Source organism: Hylobates moloch, unplaced genomic scaffold (assembly GCF_009828535.3).
Source record: "Hylobates moloch isolate HMO894 unplaced genomic scaffold, HMol_V3 SCAFFOLD_19, whole genome shotgun sequence".
Lineage (NCBI taxonomy): Eukaryota > Metazoa > Chordata > Mammalia > Primates > Hylobatidae > Hylobates > Hylobates moloch.
The window spans coordinates 61711824-61730307 of NW_026652294.1; the positions used below are offsets into that span (position 1 = coordinate 61711824).

The window sequence follows — 18484 nt, forward strand, 5'->3', positions numbered from 1 at the left end:
GAGTTCATGCTAACTAGTATTGTTTCTATGTTGACTGTTAATTTTTAATTCTCACAGGGGAATGATAAATGATAATACTTTTCCCATTTTACTGATTCCTTCATAGATTTTTCTCAGAATTTGGAAAAAAAATATGTAAATTTTATAGGAAATGACAGGAGGGAATTCCTACATGGAAACTGTAAATAGACATGTCATTTCCTTGTAATTTAGAAAGCTTCAAGCTGCAATTAATAAAATAAGACCTTAAAATAGACTAAATGATAAGGGGATTGATTACATCACATAACAAGAAGTTTCACGCCATCTGGGGTTAGTTAATTCAGTAAGTCAGTAACATCATCAAGAGCTCAGGGGCTTACCACCTTCCCACTCTATCATTCCAGGTATGTGGGGTCTGTTTGGGTCACAAGGTGCATGCAGCTGCTTTGAAGTACCACAGTCTCATATACTAACATCCAGAGCAGAAAGTGACAATCTATTTCTTGCCATTTTGGTTTTTTTAGTTTTAATGCATAATCTTTCCCTGACACCCCTCCAATGACTTCCTCATCCTTCATTGGCTAGAACTAACATGCTCATCCTTAAACCAATGATAGCAAAGGGGAATAGCGCCACCATAATGGGCTTAGAACAATCTAGTTTAACCTGAGGTATGGAAGGGATACTAACTGTTGTGTACACCAGCCACCCTCAAACGATCTTTGTTTCTTTTTTTTTTTTGAGACGGAGTCTTGCTCTGTCGCCCAGGCTGGAGTGCAGTGGCGTCATCCCGGGTCACTGCAACCTCTGCCTCCTGGGTTCGAAGGATTTTCCTGTCTTAGCCTCCCAAATAGCTGGGATTACAGCAGGGCGCCCGCCACCATGACCGGCTAATTTTTGTATTTTTAGTAGAGATGGGGTTTTGCCAGGCTGGCCAGGCTAGTCTTGAATTCCTGACCTCAGGCAATCCACCCACCTTGCGCTCCCAAAGTGCTGGGATTACAGGTGTGAGCCACCACACGCAGCCAAGATCTCATGACCTCTTAAAAATTATTGAAGAATTCAAAGAGCTTTTTTTTTTTTGAGACAGAGTTTCACTCTTGTTGCCCAGACTGGAGTGCAATGGCACAGTTTCAGCTCACTGCAACCTCCGCCTCGTGGGTTCAAGCGATTCTCCTGCCTCAACCTCCCGAGTAGCTGGGATTACAGGTATGCGGCACCACGCCCTGCTAATTTTGTAGTTTTAGTAGAGACAGAGTTTCTCCACGTTGGTCAGGCTGGTATTGAACTCCTGATTTCAGGTGCTCTGCCCGCCTCGACCTCGCAAAGTGCTGGGATTACATGTGTGAGCCACCACGCTGCCCAGAGCTTTTGTTGATAAACATCAGTAGCTACTGATGTTTATTTTTTGAGAAAAATTTAAGTTATTAATTCATTTAAAATAACAATATTAAACTCATCACTCGTTACTATACTGTGGTAGACAGAATAATGACCCGTAATGATGGTTCATATCCTAATCCCTGAAACCTGTGCATATGCAGATATGATTAAATTAAGGATCTTGAGATGGGGAGATTATCCTGCATCATCTAGATAGAGCCAGTGTACTCAGGTACTTACAATTGAAAGAGGGAGGGAGAAGGCTCAGTGTCACAGTAGTATGGCACGAGAAAGACATGTCTGGTTATTACAGGCTTTGAAGATGGAAGGGGGCCATAAGCCAAGGAATGGGGGTGATCTTTAGAATCTGTAAGAAAGAAGGAAATAGATTCTCCCCTAGGGACTCCAAAAAGAAACACAGGCTCACAAACATGTTTTAGTTTAGTGAAACCTATTTCAGATTTCTGACCTCTAAAATGATAATGAATTTGTGTTGTTTAATCCACTAAATCTGTGATAATTTGTCACGGTGAGAGGTGACAGTGTGCTGGCAGCCCTCGTGGCCCACGCTCGCTCTTGGCGCCTCCTCAGCCTTGGCGCCCACTCTGGCCGTGCTTGATGAGCCCTTCAGCCCACCGCTGCACCTTTCTGGGCTGGCCAAGGCTGGAGCTGGCTCCCTCAGCTTGCGGGGAGGTGTGGAGGGAGAGGCGTGGGCAGGAACCTGGGGCTGCACGCAGCGCTTGTGGGCCAGCGCGAGTTCTGGGTGGGCGTGGGCTCAGCGGCCCCGCACTCGGAGCCCCCGGCTGGCTGGCAAGCCCCAGGCAGTGAGGGGCTTAGCACCTGCGCCAGCAGCTGCTGTGCTCGTGCTCGATTTCTCTACGGGCCTTAGCTGCCTCCCCGCAGGGCAGGGCTTGGGACCTGCAGCCTACCATGCCTGAGCGCACCTCGCCCCGGCAATGGGCTCCTGCGTGGCGGGAGCCTCCCCGAGGAGCGAGGAGCACAGCTCCTTGCTCCATGCGCCCAGTCCCGCAGGGCCCGGGACTGGCAGGCAGCTCCACCTGCGGCCCCAGTGCGGGCTCCACTGGGTGAAGCCAGCTGGGCTCCTGAGTCTGGCGGGGACTTGGAGAACCTTTCTGTCTAGCTAAGGGATTGTAAATACATCAATCAGCACTTTGTGTCTAGCTCAAGGTTTGTAAACACACCAATCAGCACCCTGTGTCTAGCTCAAGGTTTGTAAACACACCAATCAGCACCCTGTGTCTAGCTCAGGGTTTGTGAGTGCACCAATCAGCACTCTGTATCTAGTTAATCTGGTGGGGACTTGGAGAACCTTTAAGTCTAGCTAAGGGATTGTAAATACACCAATCAGCACTCTGTATCTAGCTCAAGGTTTGTAAACACACCAATCAGCACCCTGTGTCTAGCTCAGGGTTTGTGAATGCACTAATTGGCACTCTGTATCTAGTTAATCTGGTGAGGACTTGGAGAACCTTTATGTCTAGCTAAGGGATTGTGAATGCACCAATCGGCATGCTGTATGTAGCTCAAGGTTTGTAAAAGCACCAATCAGCACTGTGTGTCTAGCTCAGGGTTTGTAAATACACTAATCGACACTCTGTATCTAGCTAATCTAGTAGGGAGGTGGAGAACTTTTGTGTCTAGCTCAAGGATTGTAAATGCACCAATCAGCACCCTGTCAAAACAGACCAACCAGCTCTCTGTAAAATAGACCAATCGGCTCTCTGTAAAATGGACCAATCAGCAGGATGTGGGTGGGGCCAGATAAGAGAATAAAAGCAGGCTGCCAGAACCAGCAGTGGCAACCAGTTCAGGTCCCTTTCTGCGCCGTGGAAGATTTGTTCTTTTGCTCTTTGCAATAAATGTTGCTGCTGCTGACTCTTTGAGTCCACGCTGCCTTTATGAGCTGTAACACTCACTGCAAAGGTCTGCAACCTCACTCCTGAAGCCAGTGAGACCACGAACCCACTGGGAGGAACAAGCAACTCCAGACGTGCTGCCTTAAGAGCTATAACACCACGAACGTCTACAGCTGCACTCCTGAGCTAGCAAGACCATGAACTCACCAGAAGGAAGAAACTCCAAACACATCTGAATGTCAGAAGGAACAAACTCTGGACACACCGCCTTTAAGAACTGTAACACTCACCGTGAGGGTGCGCGGCTTCATTCTTGAAGTCAGTGAGAAGTCTCACCAATTCCAGACACAATGGCAGCTGCAGGAAAGGAATATATACTCATATTTTAAAAAGACAAACAAAACACAGGCTGAGTGCAGTGTCCCACGCCTACAATCCCACTTTGAGAGGCCAAGGCAAGTGGATCATCTGAGGTCAGGAGTTTGAGACCAGCCTGGCCAACATGATGAAACACCATCTCTACTAAAAGTACAAAAATTAGCCAGGTGTGGTGGCACACGCCTGTAGTCCCAGCTACTCGGGAGGGTGAGGCAGGAGAACTGTTTGAACCTGGGAGGTGGTGGTTGCAGTGAGCCGAGATTGCGCCACTGAACTCCAGCCTGAGCGACACAGAGAGATTCCATCACGCACACACACAAAAAATTAGCGAGAAGAAGAGTGCTCTGATTTACATTTTTGGTACATTTCTTTAACAGCTGATTAAGACAGGTGGGTTCTCATACCTGGTTCTGCATTCAGTCTGTTGTGATACCACCTGTTACACTGTCATTGGAAAACTCCACTGTACACACAGGAGAGAATGTAAGAAAGGCAAATAACTTCCCAGTATTGTAATAAAAATAGTTTTGGCTTCATGGACCTCCTAAAAGGGTCTTGGTGATCCTTAGGGGTCCCAAGACCATACTTTGAGGATGGCTGGTGTAGGAAGTCAAGTGGTGTGCTACATTCTCCAAAAGAAAAAGCTCTTCCCCCTGCATTTTCTTACACTGAACTTGTTTGGCCTTAAGGTCTTCAGATGAATGCAGTGTAAGCCTCTTGACATTTCTTCATTACTTCAAGTAATACTTAGAAGAGTTTATTTTGTGCCTGGCATTGTTTTATGGGCTGAGGCTATGTAAGTGAACAAAGTCCTAACTCAACGGTGTCATGCATAGGTTCTTGGAAACTGTGACTTTAAGCAAAACGACAATAAGCAAAACCCATTTTACCATAGGCTGCTATAAACAGGAGTCCTGCAGGATATTTCTGGTCACAAAACATCACCAAGCTTCTAAATAAACACCCCAAAATACTTCTAATATTGAAACATTGAAATAAATGTGAGCTATACATGCACTTAAGAAAGATTAATACAAACAATTAGGATAATTAAATTTTTTTTTTTTTGGAGGCGGAGTCTGGCTCTGTTGCCCAGGGCTGGAGTGCAGTGGCGCGATCTCGGCTCACTGCAACCTCCACCTCCCGGGTTCAAGCAATTCTCCTGCTTCAGCCTTCCAGTAGCTGGGATTGCAGGCGCACACCACCATGCCCGGCTAATTTTTTTGTATTTTTAGTAGGGACAGGGTTTCACCATGTTGGCTAGGCTGGTCTCAAACTCTTGACCTCAAGTGATCTGCCTGCCTTGGCCTCCCAAAGTGCTGGGATTACAGGTGTGAGCCACCGTGCCCAGCCAGATAATTAAAATATTTATCCAGTTATTCCAGTTCTGAGGTGCAGGTGGCTGGAGCCGATCTAGACAGCTCAGGGTGCAAGGCAGGAATCAACCCTGGACAGGCCATCAGTCGCTGCAGGGCACACACACACACACACACACACACACACACACACACACACTCTCACAATCACTCACACTGGGACCATCTGGATACTCCAGTGAACCCAAGGGGCATATCTTGGGATGTGGGAGGAAACTGGAGTATCCAGAGAAGACCCATGCAGACAATGGGGAGAATGTGCAAATGCCACACATACAGTGGCAGTGGCCAGAATCAGTTTTTTTCTTTTCTCAGCCTTGTAACAAAAGGACGTTGAATGAAACGACATTGAATGAAACGATGTTATTCAAGGAACTGCAGCACAGTTGTTTCCCTTATGGAGCTTCCATTTTAGTTGAAGAAAAATAATAAATACATAAACTAAGAAGACAATTTCAGATATGGATAAGGGACACAAAACAGATACAACAATAAGTAATAACAGGAAGTATGAGGGGTGTTTTGAGTGGTGGGCCAAGAGCTATTTAAACTGGAGTCTGCAGAATTGTTATTAGAGCTGAGATATAAATGATAAGAAGAAATCTTTGGAAAACGTGGGAGAACACTCCAGGTAGAACAGCAGGGGCAAAGAGCAGGAAGGAGCTTTGCAAGTTAGAGGAACAGAAAGGAAGCCAATGTGACTTGAGTGTAGTCCACCATGGTAATGAACAAATGGAATAAAACAGTCGAAAAAGTCAGGCAGGTTTAGATAATTCAGGTCTTGCAGGATACAAAAAGGACTTAAGGTTTTATTCCAATTGACATACAGACCGCTAGAGGAAACGAGACTATGGAATCCTCTTAAATGCTAGGCTTTGCTTCCTTCTGTAAATTCTTCCACCTTCTCCAAGCGCTGCTCTTCAGCCTAACACATTCTCCATTTTTATCATGATGACTCTCCAGAAAGGCATGAGATCCCAAATAGACGCATCTTGCCTCACATAAATTGTTTGTGTGCTAACATCGAAAACAGATAGATCTGGAACCAATCAGGGGAATGTAAATTACAGGTTGCTTGATGTGGAATAACTTCTGCATGTTGGCCAGTGTAGGTGCGCAGCCAAAAATGCTCTGTGTGAATACAATTGTTTGGCAATTGCTGATCTGTCACTTGTCCAAAGCGGTAAGTGTGTGAATGGATTTGTATAGGTAATGACTCTGAAATTAGCAACTAGCTTTTCTCATCTCTCCATGATGCAAGAAAAACATACTGGAACTTGGCTCATTTCTGGAAAATTCTTGTGATGATCCTCAATTGTTCAAAATGCACATTTGGTCATCATTATCCCTTGTGTAATCAGTTTCTGCAAACTACAGGATGATGTTAGTTATGTTTAGAGAATAAGGGAACATGCTCTACACCTTAATCAAATCATTTAAAGATGAGCCTTCTTAGATAACATGCATTTAAATATATATATAGAGAGAGAGAGAGAGAGAGATGGTTGTTGGGAGATCTAGTCTGTACTTTGATTTATGCTGTAGTGAGAGAAGTAATCTTGTCTTTCATTGGAAACCTGCAGACGCAACCTGTGCCTAGAACTCTAAGGTATTTACGATAAATAATATGGGAGAAGTGTTTACCACACATTTTCCCACAACAAAATGATGCACAGAATCCACGAATGCAGAAATCTTCTTTGAAAGGGCCAGGAAACGGTCAGGAATTTGGACCCAATCAGTATACGGAACTGCAAGTGTGTGTTAAAAAGCTGGATCCACGTGAAAAATAAGCCTAATCTCATTTTCTTTCTTTTCTTTTTTTTTTTCAGATGAGTCTCCCTCTGTCGCTCCGGCTGGAGTGCAATGGCACGATCTCGGTTCACTGCAACCTCCACCTCCCGGATTCAAGCCATTCTCCTGCCTCAGCCTCCCGAGTAGCTGGGATTACAGGCGCCTGCCACCACAGTTGGCTAATTTTTGTATTTTTAGTAGAGATGGGGGGGGGGGGTTTCACCATGTTGGTCAGGCTGGTCTTGAACTCCTGACCTCAGGCGATCCGCCCGCCTCGGCCTCCCAAAGTTGGATTACAGGCGTGAGCCACCGCGCCCGGCCACCTAATCACATTTTCAAGACAGCTGTGGCTACTTGGGACTCTCATCAGCGGCTCCCGAAAAATTTTTAAAAATCAGTTACTGTGAAAATTTATATTAAACTAAGATCAGACTCTGCAAAGAAAATAAAACTATGTAATTCCAAGGCTACATATTTTCAAAGGAATTTAATTCTGTCCTCTGAATGCAATTAAGTAGTCTCTCTCTCTCTCCCTCTATTTGAGGAAGAGAGAAAGGAAAGGGATGATTCTCACTTTTAAGTAGGAACCGGTAACCATACCTGCTGTTCTGCCAAGCCTTCGCCGATTCTCTGATTTCTTAGTGCTCAGGGAGTATGCTTGAAACCTATGCCTTCCTCCCACGTTAGATAAGCAGAAAGTTTGCTCTAGTTATGATAAATCTGCACAACGCGGAGATGTTTTTGGCACAAAGTGTACGTTAGTTAGATGATGATGATGAAGCTCCCCCCCCCACCCCCGCCCCATTCTCGCGGCCGGGGAGTGTGTTTTGCCTGCATTTAAGAAATATCCTTCAGCTGCAGGCGTGTGCGCGCTTAGGCTGTAGTTGGCGTTTCTCAGTCTCCAGGGCAGGGTGATTTGGGTCGGCTGAGTGTCACCCACAGATGTGACTTCTTTCCCCCGCGGGCGCGACAGCCTCCTTCCTCTCCAGCCCGAGGCCCGCGGCCCAGACCAGGGGAAGGGGAAGGAAGCCCTCGCCGCAAGCCGGCGTCTGGGCCGGCACAAAACGCGTCGCCACCAGAGAAACTTTTTTCCCCCAGCTGCGCCCAACTTTTGGCCTTCTCTCCCAGCACGTTCTCGTCCCGGGTTTCTGTCCCCTGGGTTTTCCTCCGCCCCACTCCCCTTCTCCCCAGCGGCGCGCGGAGGAGCTGGGCTGAGAGGGGCGCGGGGAGCCGGGTCGGCCGCGGCTGGGACGCGGGGGCAGGGGCTGGGGAGGAGGGGGCGTGCGGGGCTGGGGAGGAGGAACTGGTCAAAGGGGACGGAGACGCCCGAGTGCCCGAAAAGGAAAGAGCTGCCGCGGTTTGCTGCAGTCGGAATAAAGTTCGCGCCCTTTCCTCGGCGTTTCGCAGCCTCCTCTCCTTGCTCCGCTCCCTACCCCCGCCCCGCAATTTTTTTTTTTGTGTGTGTGTGACAGCTGGGCGCTAGCGGCCACCTCCACCTCCACGCCCGCAGCTCCCGGGGGGGCGCCAGGGTTGTTTTTCCATCACCATAAAGTTGTTTTTTCCATCCCCAGAAAGAGCAAGAAAAACCCAAACAACAAACAAAAAGCCCCCACACAAGTCACAGGGCGTGGGGGAGGGAGAAACATATATCCTCCTTCCCCAAGCCCCTGGACCTCTGAGGACAAACAACACAACGAACCGACTTTTATTTTGCAAAAGGGAAGCAACATTGTAGTCACGACAATTCTGCAAAGAGAGGAAAAACTTGTGGGGCTTGCACGGCCGCCGAGGTCACCTCGCCCGCCGGTCCCCCGCCTCCCCCGAGCAGGGCAGCCCCCTCCCGGGACAGGCCGTTCCCCTTTTTTTCTTTTTTTGTCCCGAGGAGTAGCCGGGGAACTGTGCCGGCTGGGACTCGGGGCGCGAGCGCGACCCCGGCGCGAGTGTAAATCAGTCACCTGAGCGCAGAGGGGCCGCGGCGAGGGCGCGCGCGGGCGGGCGGAGAGGCGGAGGCGGCGAGAGCGGCGGCCCGGAGGAACTCGAAGGGGGAGGGAGAGAAAGGCCGAGACGGAGGGAGCCAGCGGCGGCCGAGGGGCTGGTCCAGGCGCGGCCGCTAAGAGGAGACCAAGAGGCGGGGGCTGCACTTGACAACCAGCATGCCGAGATGGTAAGAAGTTTCCACCCTCCTTCCCTTTTTATTCTAGACTTCCTCAGAAATGACCCCCGCGCCCGAGCGCCACCGGGGCCGTCCGGGGGCCGTGTCCGCCCTCCGGCCCGCGGCGCGAGGGGCATGGGGCGCTGAGGAGGGCGGGCCGGGGACCAGAACCCCGGTCCGACCTGATCCCCGCTGCGCTCCCAGTGTCCTCCCCTAAACTTGGCCCCAAGTTTCCGAGGCGGGCTCCAGGTGGGAGGGTGCACGTGTGAGGGGGCTCCTCAAGGTCGGCCCCGCTTGCGGCTTCTGCGCGAAGGTGAGCGGCTGGCTAGGGGAGGCTCCAGGGCGTTGGGGACGGGCTGGGGGGACGAGGTGGAGGGGAGCGGGGGATGAATGGAGCGCTGGCAGGAGCTTGGGGAAGAGAGGAAGGCGGCTGGGACCTACGGGAACTTTTACAACTTGCTGCCGAGTGAGGGACCCGCGGCTGGGCGTGAGTGCCGGGTGCGCTGGGGCGCAGCCGCCCGGGCCCGGAACGTTGACTCTTCCCCTCCCCTTGTCTTCACATTCGGAACCTTCCCGTGGTAAATGGAGATGGGAGGAAATGTTCCCGCAAGCTTTACGGAGAAGGTGCAGAACGCAGGGCAGGAAAATCAACCCTGCAGAGACGGCTCTTTTCGAAGTGCAATTCTGTAGGAGCCGATTTGTTTTTACTTGCACGTTGACTGGAGGGTGGGATTTGGGGCCCGGGGAGGGAGCAGAATAAAAAATTATATATATTGAAAAACCCTAGGTGAAATCTCCTGTGAAGTGAGTTTAAGGTTGAAAAAAAGTTCCAAGTGCAAGTGGTGGAGGAGATGGGCTGGCTTTGCCAAGCGAGACTCCAGCACAGCCCCTCTACGAGAAGCGACTTCTCTGCAGCGAGGAAGCGTGCAATTAGTTCGCCTGGTGATGAGCCGCTCTGTCCGCTTTCGGGGAAGTGATTTGTTAGAAATGGGGCTTGACCACTCCCTTCTTTTTAGTTTGCTTCCACCCAGCGTCGCTATTGTTACCCCCACTTGGGGATCTGACATGGTGTGTTCTGTATGTAGAGGGAACATACAAGAATACAGGTGGGATAGCGGGTTGGCATTTTTTCCTCTTCCCTGCTCCCTAATGTGACATCTCTTGTTTCCGTGATCAAAGTCACAACTGGAGTGTAGGAGATGCGACTGTCAAATGCAGGGGCGCGTATACACACACACACACACACAAGCGTGAGCCCAGGACTGTGGTTACAGTAACGCTGACAGAAATTAAAGTGGTTTTGAAAGCAGCGTGCGATTTATGATGGTTCCCATTTACCCTAGAGTCAAGCTGTTGTAAAACTGACGTACAAAAGACATCATAAAATAATCCTGTGTACCCAGGATTAAAGTGGCAAAAAGTGGCCTGTTTTATTTTTTTTTATATACTTCGTGGACACTTGCAATTGTTGAAAGCCGTGCTTAAGTGAGACATCAAAACAATATTAAATATATCTGTTTAGAGCTTGAGAGTTTTTCTTCTAACAGGCATTTTACACAAGAACACCGTAAAAGCCGGTGGCAGGTATTATTTTTCTTCCCTTTACCCTAGCCTATATTAACTATTTGTCTACAGATCTGTATTAACTATTTGTCTACACGTCTATTCCTATATCCTAATGACTTTGAACTGTGGCTAAGCCTGTTTGCCTTCCACTGCTTTGTATTCTGCAGTTTCAGATGTTACTGTGCACACGCATACTTGCTTTAAATGGGAGGAATTTATTTCTGGCACTGTTACTTAGTGTGTCTGATCTGAAGATGTACCCTAGTAGTGAGACCTTGTACAAGTTAACAGAACTTTTACTTTTTGGACTCACATACACACACACAATCCCTTGTGAGCCTTTACAGAGTATCTGTGTTTTATATTTGTAGATGTTTCATGTAAACTGTTCAGTCTTAATGAAGTTCTTAGTTCCCAGAGTGCACTGTATTAAAAGTCCAGATTGCTAATCACTTTACCAAAGTACAGGAGTATCTTTACCTGAGGGAAGTAATAACGAGCTTGAACCTGAACTTTGTTTTGAGTATCTTTTGAGAAAGGTCCGAAACTTTTTTCCCTCTTGAGAATATTAAGTTGGGTGGTGTTTGCATGTAAGACTTTGAATAGGAATAAACTGTGCATGATATTTTACAATTAATATTAGGAAAATGTTAATAGCCGCAGTACATTCCTAATACCTGATTTTTTCTTCTATTCGAGATGTAAGATATCTGTCAGATAGGGATATGTGATTACAAAAAGAAGCAGACAAAAGCAGAGCTGACTACTGCTATATTAAAATGTAAGTGTTACAGTTTGAATTTTCAAGTGAGAGTTCTTGAGTTCAGTGCTTTACATAACATTTTGTCCTAATCTTGCTTGCTGTCAGGGATGTTTCATGGTTGTGCAATTGCTGCAGTCAAGAATGCCAATTTGCATTCCAGGAGTGTCATTTGATTACTTTTATCTGCACAGCTCCAAGACCGGCCCAGACCTCTCGTTTCATCTTGCCATGTCACGAGTCAATGCTGTGTCGTCTTTTCAAAAATCTGCCTGATTTAGACAAGAAAGAAAAGTACTTTCATGTTGCAGCCGCAGTCCCCTGCTAACTTGTCAGCAGCAGGATATGATTCACTTGGGCCCAGAAGAATGGAACAGAGAGGCGGGTTAGGCGGTTCAATAAAGCCCACGGACAGGTAGTGTGTGACATCCCCAGAGAGCCGCAGTTAATGAAGAACAGGTCTGCTTAGTTCTCCACACGCTGACCTGGTGCTGTCCCCACAGTTTTCTCATTTGATCTTTCCCAGCAAATTGATCTTTTCTTGTATTTTTTTGCCTTCCAAGTTAGTCCTTGTGGGACTGAAATTAGCAGAGCAACTTAAGTTGGATAATACAGCTGTTCAGAAAAGAAGAAATTGGACACTGGCTCAAAAAGGGGTGGGGGTGGGGGGTAGAGGGAGCTATTCTTTTTGTTGTTGTTCCTGGGAATATTTCTTATATTAAGGGAGTCCAAAATAGATGATGACTTGAAGTTAGTGGTTTCCTCTACTTTTAATTTTAGAGTTAAGGGTTCAGCACAATTTTAAATATTCCTTAAGTATTTGAAAGATGGCCTTAGTGAATATGAGGAGTTCAGTCTGGTACTGTTCACATTCATTTGTTGGAGATGATTTGCCAGTTGACAATGTGGCTTTTATGGTTATTGTAAGATGGCATACTTCAACTATATTATTTATAGTCTTCTAAACAACCTACAATCCCCAAATATCCCATACTAAATTGCAGGTAAGATTAAACAATAAAAAAGTCATTATACTAGTGTTGTGTATAAATACTGTGGTACGTGAAAATGTTTTCTATACTATTAGCATCTTTGTTTTATATAAACCCCACAGATACAGTTCATGAAGTGTTTTTTTCCTGAATTTTTGAGATTCTGCATTTAAATGTAGATTTTTAACACTGAGACCAGACCACGAGTTTGAATTTCTGTGGATGTTCATACATGTTGTTATTTGTTTTTTGACGTTAAAATTAATTTTAGACAGGATGGGTAAATTTATGTCGTATGGTTTAAACAGATTAAAGTTTCACTGTGGAATTCTGTACATAAAGCTTAGGTTGGAAGCAGTTTATAGATTCTTGACTTGATAAATATATAAGGAGCAACGCTTTCTGATTTACTCAGCAGATGGTCCCGTTTACCATCTACATCCTTACAAGAAACAGAGTGGAAAACATTTCTTGTGGAAGGGGAGGTAGCCTCCTCAAATCTTTCCTGTTGGATGGGAATTATATAGTATCATTGGTTAGTAAACTCCCCTCTGAAGAGCTAGAGGGAGCCTCATGATTTTATTAGATATACTTAAGGTTTAAAAAACACCCTGGCTATCAGAATGTTGCACAAAAAGAGTAGGTAATGAATACTGGCTCAGTGTTTAGGCTGGGAGGTGCTATTATGGTTTTTTTTTTTAAAAAGTGACAGAAGCAAAAGAACTTCCTACAAGAACAGTCAAGGCGTCAGCTAAGCTTTCTAGGCTTTTGCCTTTCAGGTGATTTGAAGATCAGGCAAAATGCAACCAGATACTATATTTTAAATGTTTTGGTTTGACTAACTACTGTTTGTAGTTTTTGTCCACTGAGGGAGTTACTCTCGTTTTAGGAGGCCAGCCTTCAGAGTTCTATTAAGAGTAGCTTCCTACGAAATTACCGAGAAGTGGGTTAACTCCTTTTAGTTTATGAAGGACAACCCCTTTTTTGTAAATGATGGTTTTGGAGTAGTTCTACATACAACTGCTGTATTCCAGACAGAAATTTTCTTTAAAATAAATGCTTCCTGTTATAAGCACAAATGTTAAACTATTTATAAACCTGACATTATGGATCAAAAGATAAGTTAAAGAAATAGGATTTAAATGATATTACATTCAATAATTGTCATTTAATTTCATATTTACCACTTTCCATTAACATTTGTGATATGTTTATGTTAAAGAGTCATTGATCATAATTGCCCTTTAATATTTATATACTAGTTTTTAGGAGCATTACTTTAGACAAACATATTTATCATATAAGTAAATAATATAATCCAGTGAGATAAACTACCCAGATTTGTCCTTCTTAAAATCTTTTGCACAGTAGCTCTCATTATGTTACTAGCCAATAAAAGTCTTTATTTGTTGCTTATTAGAACCCTCATGTACACTCAAGAGTTCAGCTATAATTTAATTTGGCTGTTCAAAGAGCCTCCCTTGTTTTGAAATATATTCTCAGTATGCTTTTACCATTTGTTATGGACCCATATTCTAACTCAATGCATAAGAACCTATATTCTAACTCAATGTGCATAAGAATATTACAGATATATCATTCTTTAAGTTTTTGCTATCGTCATAACTTTTTTCCTTTAAAAATATCCGTACATAACAACATCAGTTTTGTTCTTTTTGCTCTATTTTCTCTTTGACATTCTAGAGTATTTTTTTCTTGGTGATTTAAATTGTTTTGCTGTTATAATTTAAAATAAACTTCCTAAGGAGTACAACCTTCCCTTGAGGTATAGTGAGAAGGGCACCAAAAAATAATAGGTTCGATAATTAAGAATTCTAGTTGAGGCCATTTCACAATTGCAATCACTTGCAGTTACAAAAAGTTTGCCTGGTACTTCACAAATTGCTAGTAACTGCTGCGAAGTTTCTCAATGAGTAGAAGGTGGCTTTGAGAGTTTTGGTTGTATTTGTAACAAATTACGTTCACTAAAGACTAGAACTTGACTATAAAACTCTAATAAGATGAGTATCAGGAATTCTTCCATAAGGAAGGCAGAATGTGAAACTCCTAAATGACTCACTGTGTATGTATCTTACCAGTGGGAATAGCATCAAGCCAGCCTTCTAGATACAGTATTTAATAGTTGTCAAAATGTACAGTATTGTCTTGGAACTTATGGTTCATGAGTTCATAGTCCCTGCTTTTTTGTATTTATTACAAAGATGTAACAACCTACACAAAACATTTTTCTCTTATAATGACCTTACATTTGCCAAAGTGCCCCATGCTGAAATTCCTTTTCAGTATCTTTTTTTTTTTTAGTCCAAAGCCAGACGTATACCCAGACACAAAAGCCTCTGTGTATAGCAAGCTGTTTTAAATATTGTGACTCGACGATGTGCTGTCCTTTCTCTGCTTGAGCCAAGGATCTCTGCTCAGTGTCTGTGGATTACCAAGCTCCTTCTTTATTGTACCTCTTGTCAACTATTCCTATTCATTTAACCTTTCATTAGTGTCTGTGCAGCTTCACTGTCTGGAAAGGCAAGGAAAAACCGAAAGGCCCCACTGTCACAGTTATTAGATTTCTCGGTTACATCCCAGCAACCATAAAGAAGTAAGCGTCGAGACTATTGTCGTGCATGCTGCTGTCCTGGGGTGCAGCTCTTCTGTGCATGTCAAGGACATGTGCCACATGTTGATATGCATCCCAGGGATAAATGCACAACATGGGGGATAGGCCGACGCTGGCAGTAATGAGCTTTGTAGGAGTTATTGCAAAGACCAACAGTTTGTGAAGGAATTTTGCTTAACAGGCCAAGGAGATAGACAGAGTTGAGGGTTGCCAAGATTTGCCTGTGCGGGGCTTGTCAGTCACATTGTTTTCATCTAAACTTCATTTGAGGGGAAAATTGAATACATTTGACAGCAATGAAAAGTCTTACTTTCTTTTTTCAAATCTTTCAGAGGACAAAAGCAATATTTCTGGTACTAACATAACTTTTAGTACTGACTAAATCATATACATGAATGGATCTATTAGCAGTTTATCTTTTTCCATATCTAGAGAATAATTAAAAGATATTTCATAGATGTCATATATATGTTTTAAAATCTGTGTAAAAATAATGTAGCCTATTAATTTTCCTTTGCTTTTTTCCCCCTTTGATTTTCCTCTAGCATAGCCTGGTTCTTTAGAAATATATTTGCTTAATTGGCTAGATGCAGAGGAGAAAAAAGATGATAATGTGGTCATTTTCAAATCATAAATAAAAAATGTATTTGTAAATTTTGTATTGGAAAATATTATTTTAAAATCTTAGAGATGAAGAGAATTACCTTTTTAAGAATTCTGAAAGCACTCAAATAGAAAATGGTACATGATAATACATTTGTCCCTCTTTACCCAAAAGTTTGTCTTTTTACTTTTTTAAACTAGGAGAACCTTTTTTACTGAGGGTAAATAAAATATTTTTGTCTCCTAATTTCAACAGATTTTGTCAGTTTTCCAAACTCTTTTGGGGTTCTCCAATAACTTTTCAAATACGTTAATGACTTATTGCCAAATCCCTGTAAAGTTATTTTTAATTTTTCTTGACCTTACCTCTTTTAGGCAAGGCTTTTTAACACTTGTACTTTCTCTGTTAAGGTTTTTTTTTTTTTTTTTTTTTTTAACAGAATCTTGCTCTGTCGCCCAAACTAGAGTGCAGTGGTGTGATTTTGGGTCACTGCAACCTCCATCTCCTGGGTTCAAGAGATTCTCCTGCCTCAGCCTCCCGAGTAGCTGGGATTACAGGCGTGCGCCGCTGTGCTTGGCTAATTTTTGTATTTTTAGTAGGGACACGGTTTCACCATGTTGGCCAGGCTGGTCTCAAACTCCTGACCTCAGGTGATCCACCGGCCTCGGCCTCCCAAAGTGCTGGGATTACAGCGTGATCCCACAGTGAGCCACTGTGCCCAGCCACCTCTATTAAGCTTTTCGTGGTGTCTTGTGAAAGTATGGGCTAAGTTATCCTTGTTTTAGGGAAGAGAGATGAGCTATTTTTCATAGTCTTTCCCTCAGGTGGGATGCTAAATGCCCAGCTCTCCTATCCTAGGGCTATGCCCCAGCCTTTTGGCCAGTGGGCGGAAGTACTGTGTAGAATATATTGAGATGGGGCAGGGCGCGGTGGCTCACGCCTGTAATCCCAGCACTTTGGGAGGCTCAGGTGGGTGGATCACAAAGTCAGGAGTTCAAGACCAGCCTGACCAATATGGTGAAACCCTGTGTCTACTAAAAATACAAAAATTAGCTGGGCGTGGTGGCGGGCACCTATAATCCCAGCTACTCGGGAGGCTGAGGCAGGAGAATCACTTGAACCTGGGAGGCGGAGGTTGCAGTGAGCCAAGATCTTGCCACTGCACTCCAGCCTGAGCGACAGAGCAAGACTTTGTCTCAAAAAAAAAAAAAATCTCTCTCTATATAGATATATATAGATGAATCTGCCATGGTCATCTAAGGCTGGTGACCTTCCCACAGAAAAAGCATGAGTGTCTTAACTTTCCCTTTTGTAATAGTTCCATTTGCATTTATTATGGTTTGTGTTGGGAGTAGTAGAAGAGAAAAGAGGGACTTGTGAAGATGAAGGCCATAATTTTAACTCTTCCCCTGGCAATGAAAACCCCCAAATTAGAACAAAATAGGTTAGTGCTGTGTGGTAATTAAAGAGGAATACATGGCAGTAGCTACTCTCTGCAGGAATCCTGCACTTATTCTTTATCCAGTCAGTATCTTTACGCAGGTGACTGGCTATTTCTTGGAAGGCAGTTGTACTGTTGCCTGTTAGAGACTCAGAACAGTGCTGGGACCGGGTATCTGTAGAGGCCCTGTTCTGTTCCATCTACTTTTGATAGCCTCTGTTCTCTCATTTGTAAATCAAGTGAGTTTGGTAATTTCTAAATGCCTTTCCAAATGGTACATTTCATATTTTATATGATAACATTATAAAATCATAGCAGTTTGCTATTATTAGCTTTATTGAGATATAACTCACCCACTTAAAATGTACATAATAGCTTTATTGAGATATAACTCACCCACTTAAAATGTACATAATATTCCATTTTATGGATATACTACCTCTTACATACCCATTCAGTGAAAGCACATTTGGGTTGTTTGTACTTTTTGAGTAATGTGGCCCTGAACATTCATGTACAAGTTTTTGTGGACATAATGTTTTCATTTCTCTTGGGTATATGCTCAAGAGTAGAATTGTTGGGTAGTACGGCCTATCTACTTACAACTTTTTGAGGAACTTCCAAATTGTTTTCCAACGCAACCGCAGCATTTTACTTTCCAACCAATAGTGTATAATTCTTCCAGACTCTCTACACCCTCCTCAACACTTGTTATTTATTTTTATTTTTATTTTTGTCTTTTGAGATGGAGTCTTGCTCTGTCGCCCAGGCTGGAGTGCAGTGGCGCAATCTTGGCTCACTGCAAGCTCCACCTCCCGGGTTCACGCCATTCTCCTGCCTCAGCCTCCCGAGTAGCTGGGACTACAGGCGCCCGCCACCATGCCTGGCTAATTTTTTGTATTTTTAGTAGAGACGGCGTTTCACTGTGTTAGCCAGGATGGTCTCGATCTCCTGACCTCGTGATCCTCCCGCCTTGGCCTCCCAAAGTGTTGGGATTTCAGGCGTGAGCCACCACGCCTGGCCCTTGTTATTGTCTTTTTATTTTTACAGATCTTAGTGGGTGTGAAATACTATCTTTTTATTTGAATCATCCTAGTGACTATGAAGTGATATCTCAGTGTGGTTTTGATTTACATTTGCCTGATGGCTAGTGATGTTGAGCATCTTATGCACTTATTGGCCATTTGTATATCTTTTCTGGAAAAGAGAGACATGTCTCCATTGGCCATTTTTCAGTTGGGTTGTTTGTCTTTTTATTATGGAGTTCTAAGTGCTGTTTATATATTCTGAGTACAAGCCCTCTGCTAGGTACAAGGTTTGCAAATACTTTCTCCTATTCTGTGGTTGTCTTTATTTATTTATTTTTAAAGAGACAGGGTCTTTCTAGTTCTGTCGTGCAGGTTGGAGTGCAGTGGTGTGATTATGGCTCACTGCAGCCTTGAACTCCTGGGCTCAAGAAATCCTCCTGCTTCATCCTCCGTAGTAATTGGGACTACAGGTGCAAGCCACGATGCCTGGTTAATTTTTTAATATATATATATATATAT

General features: G+C 44.3%; 1 protein-coding gene across 1 annotated transcript in view; it reads left to right on the plus strand.

The window, feature by feature from the left end:
• Positions 1-8861: 8861 nt before the first annotated feature.
• Positions 8862-18484, plus strand: part of BNC2 (basonuclin zinc finger protein 2) — a 460343-nt gene continuing 450720 nt past the window's right edge. Inside the window, exon 1 of the mRNA XM_058431774.1 lies at positions 8862-8954. Within this exon, the coding sequence (XP_058287757.1) occupies positions 8952-8954 (3 nt within the window). The 5' untranslated portion in view covers positions 8862-8951. The remainder of the gene's footprint in view (positions 8955-18484) is intronic.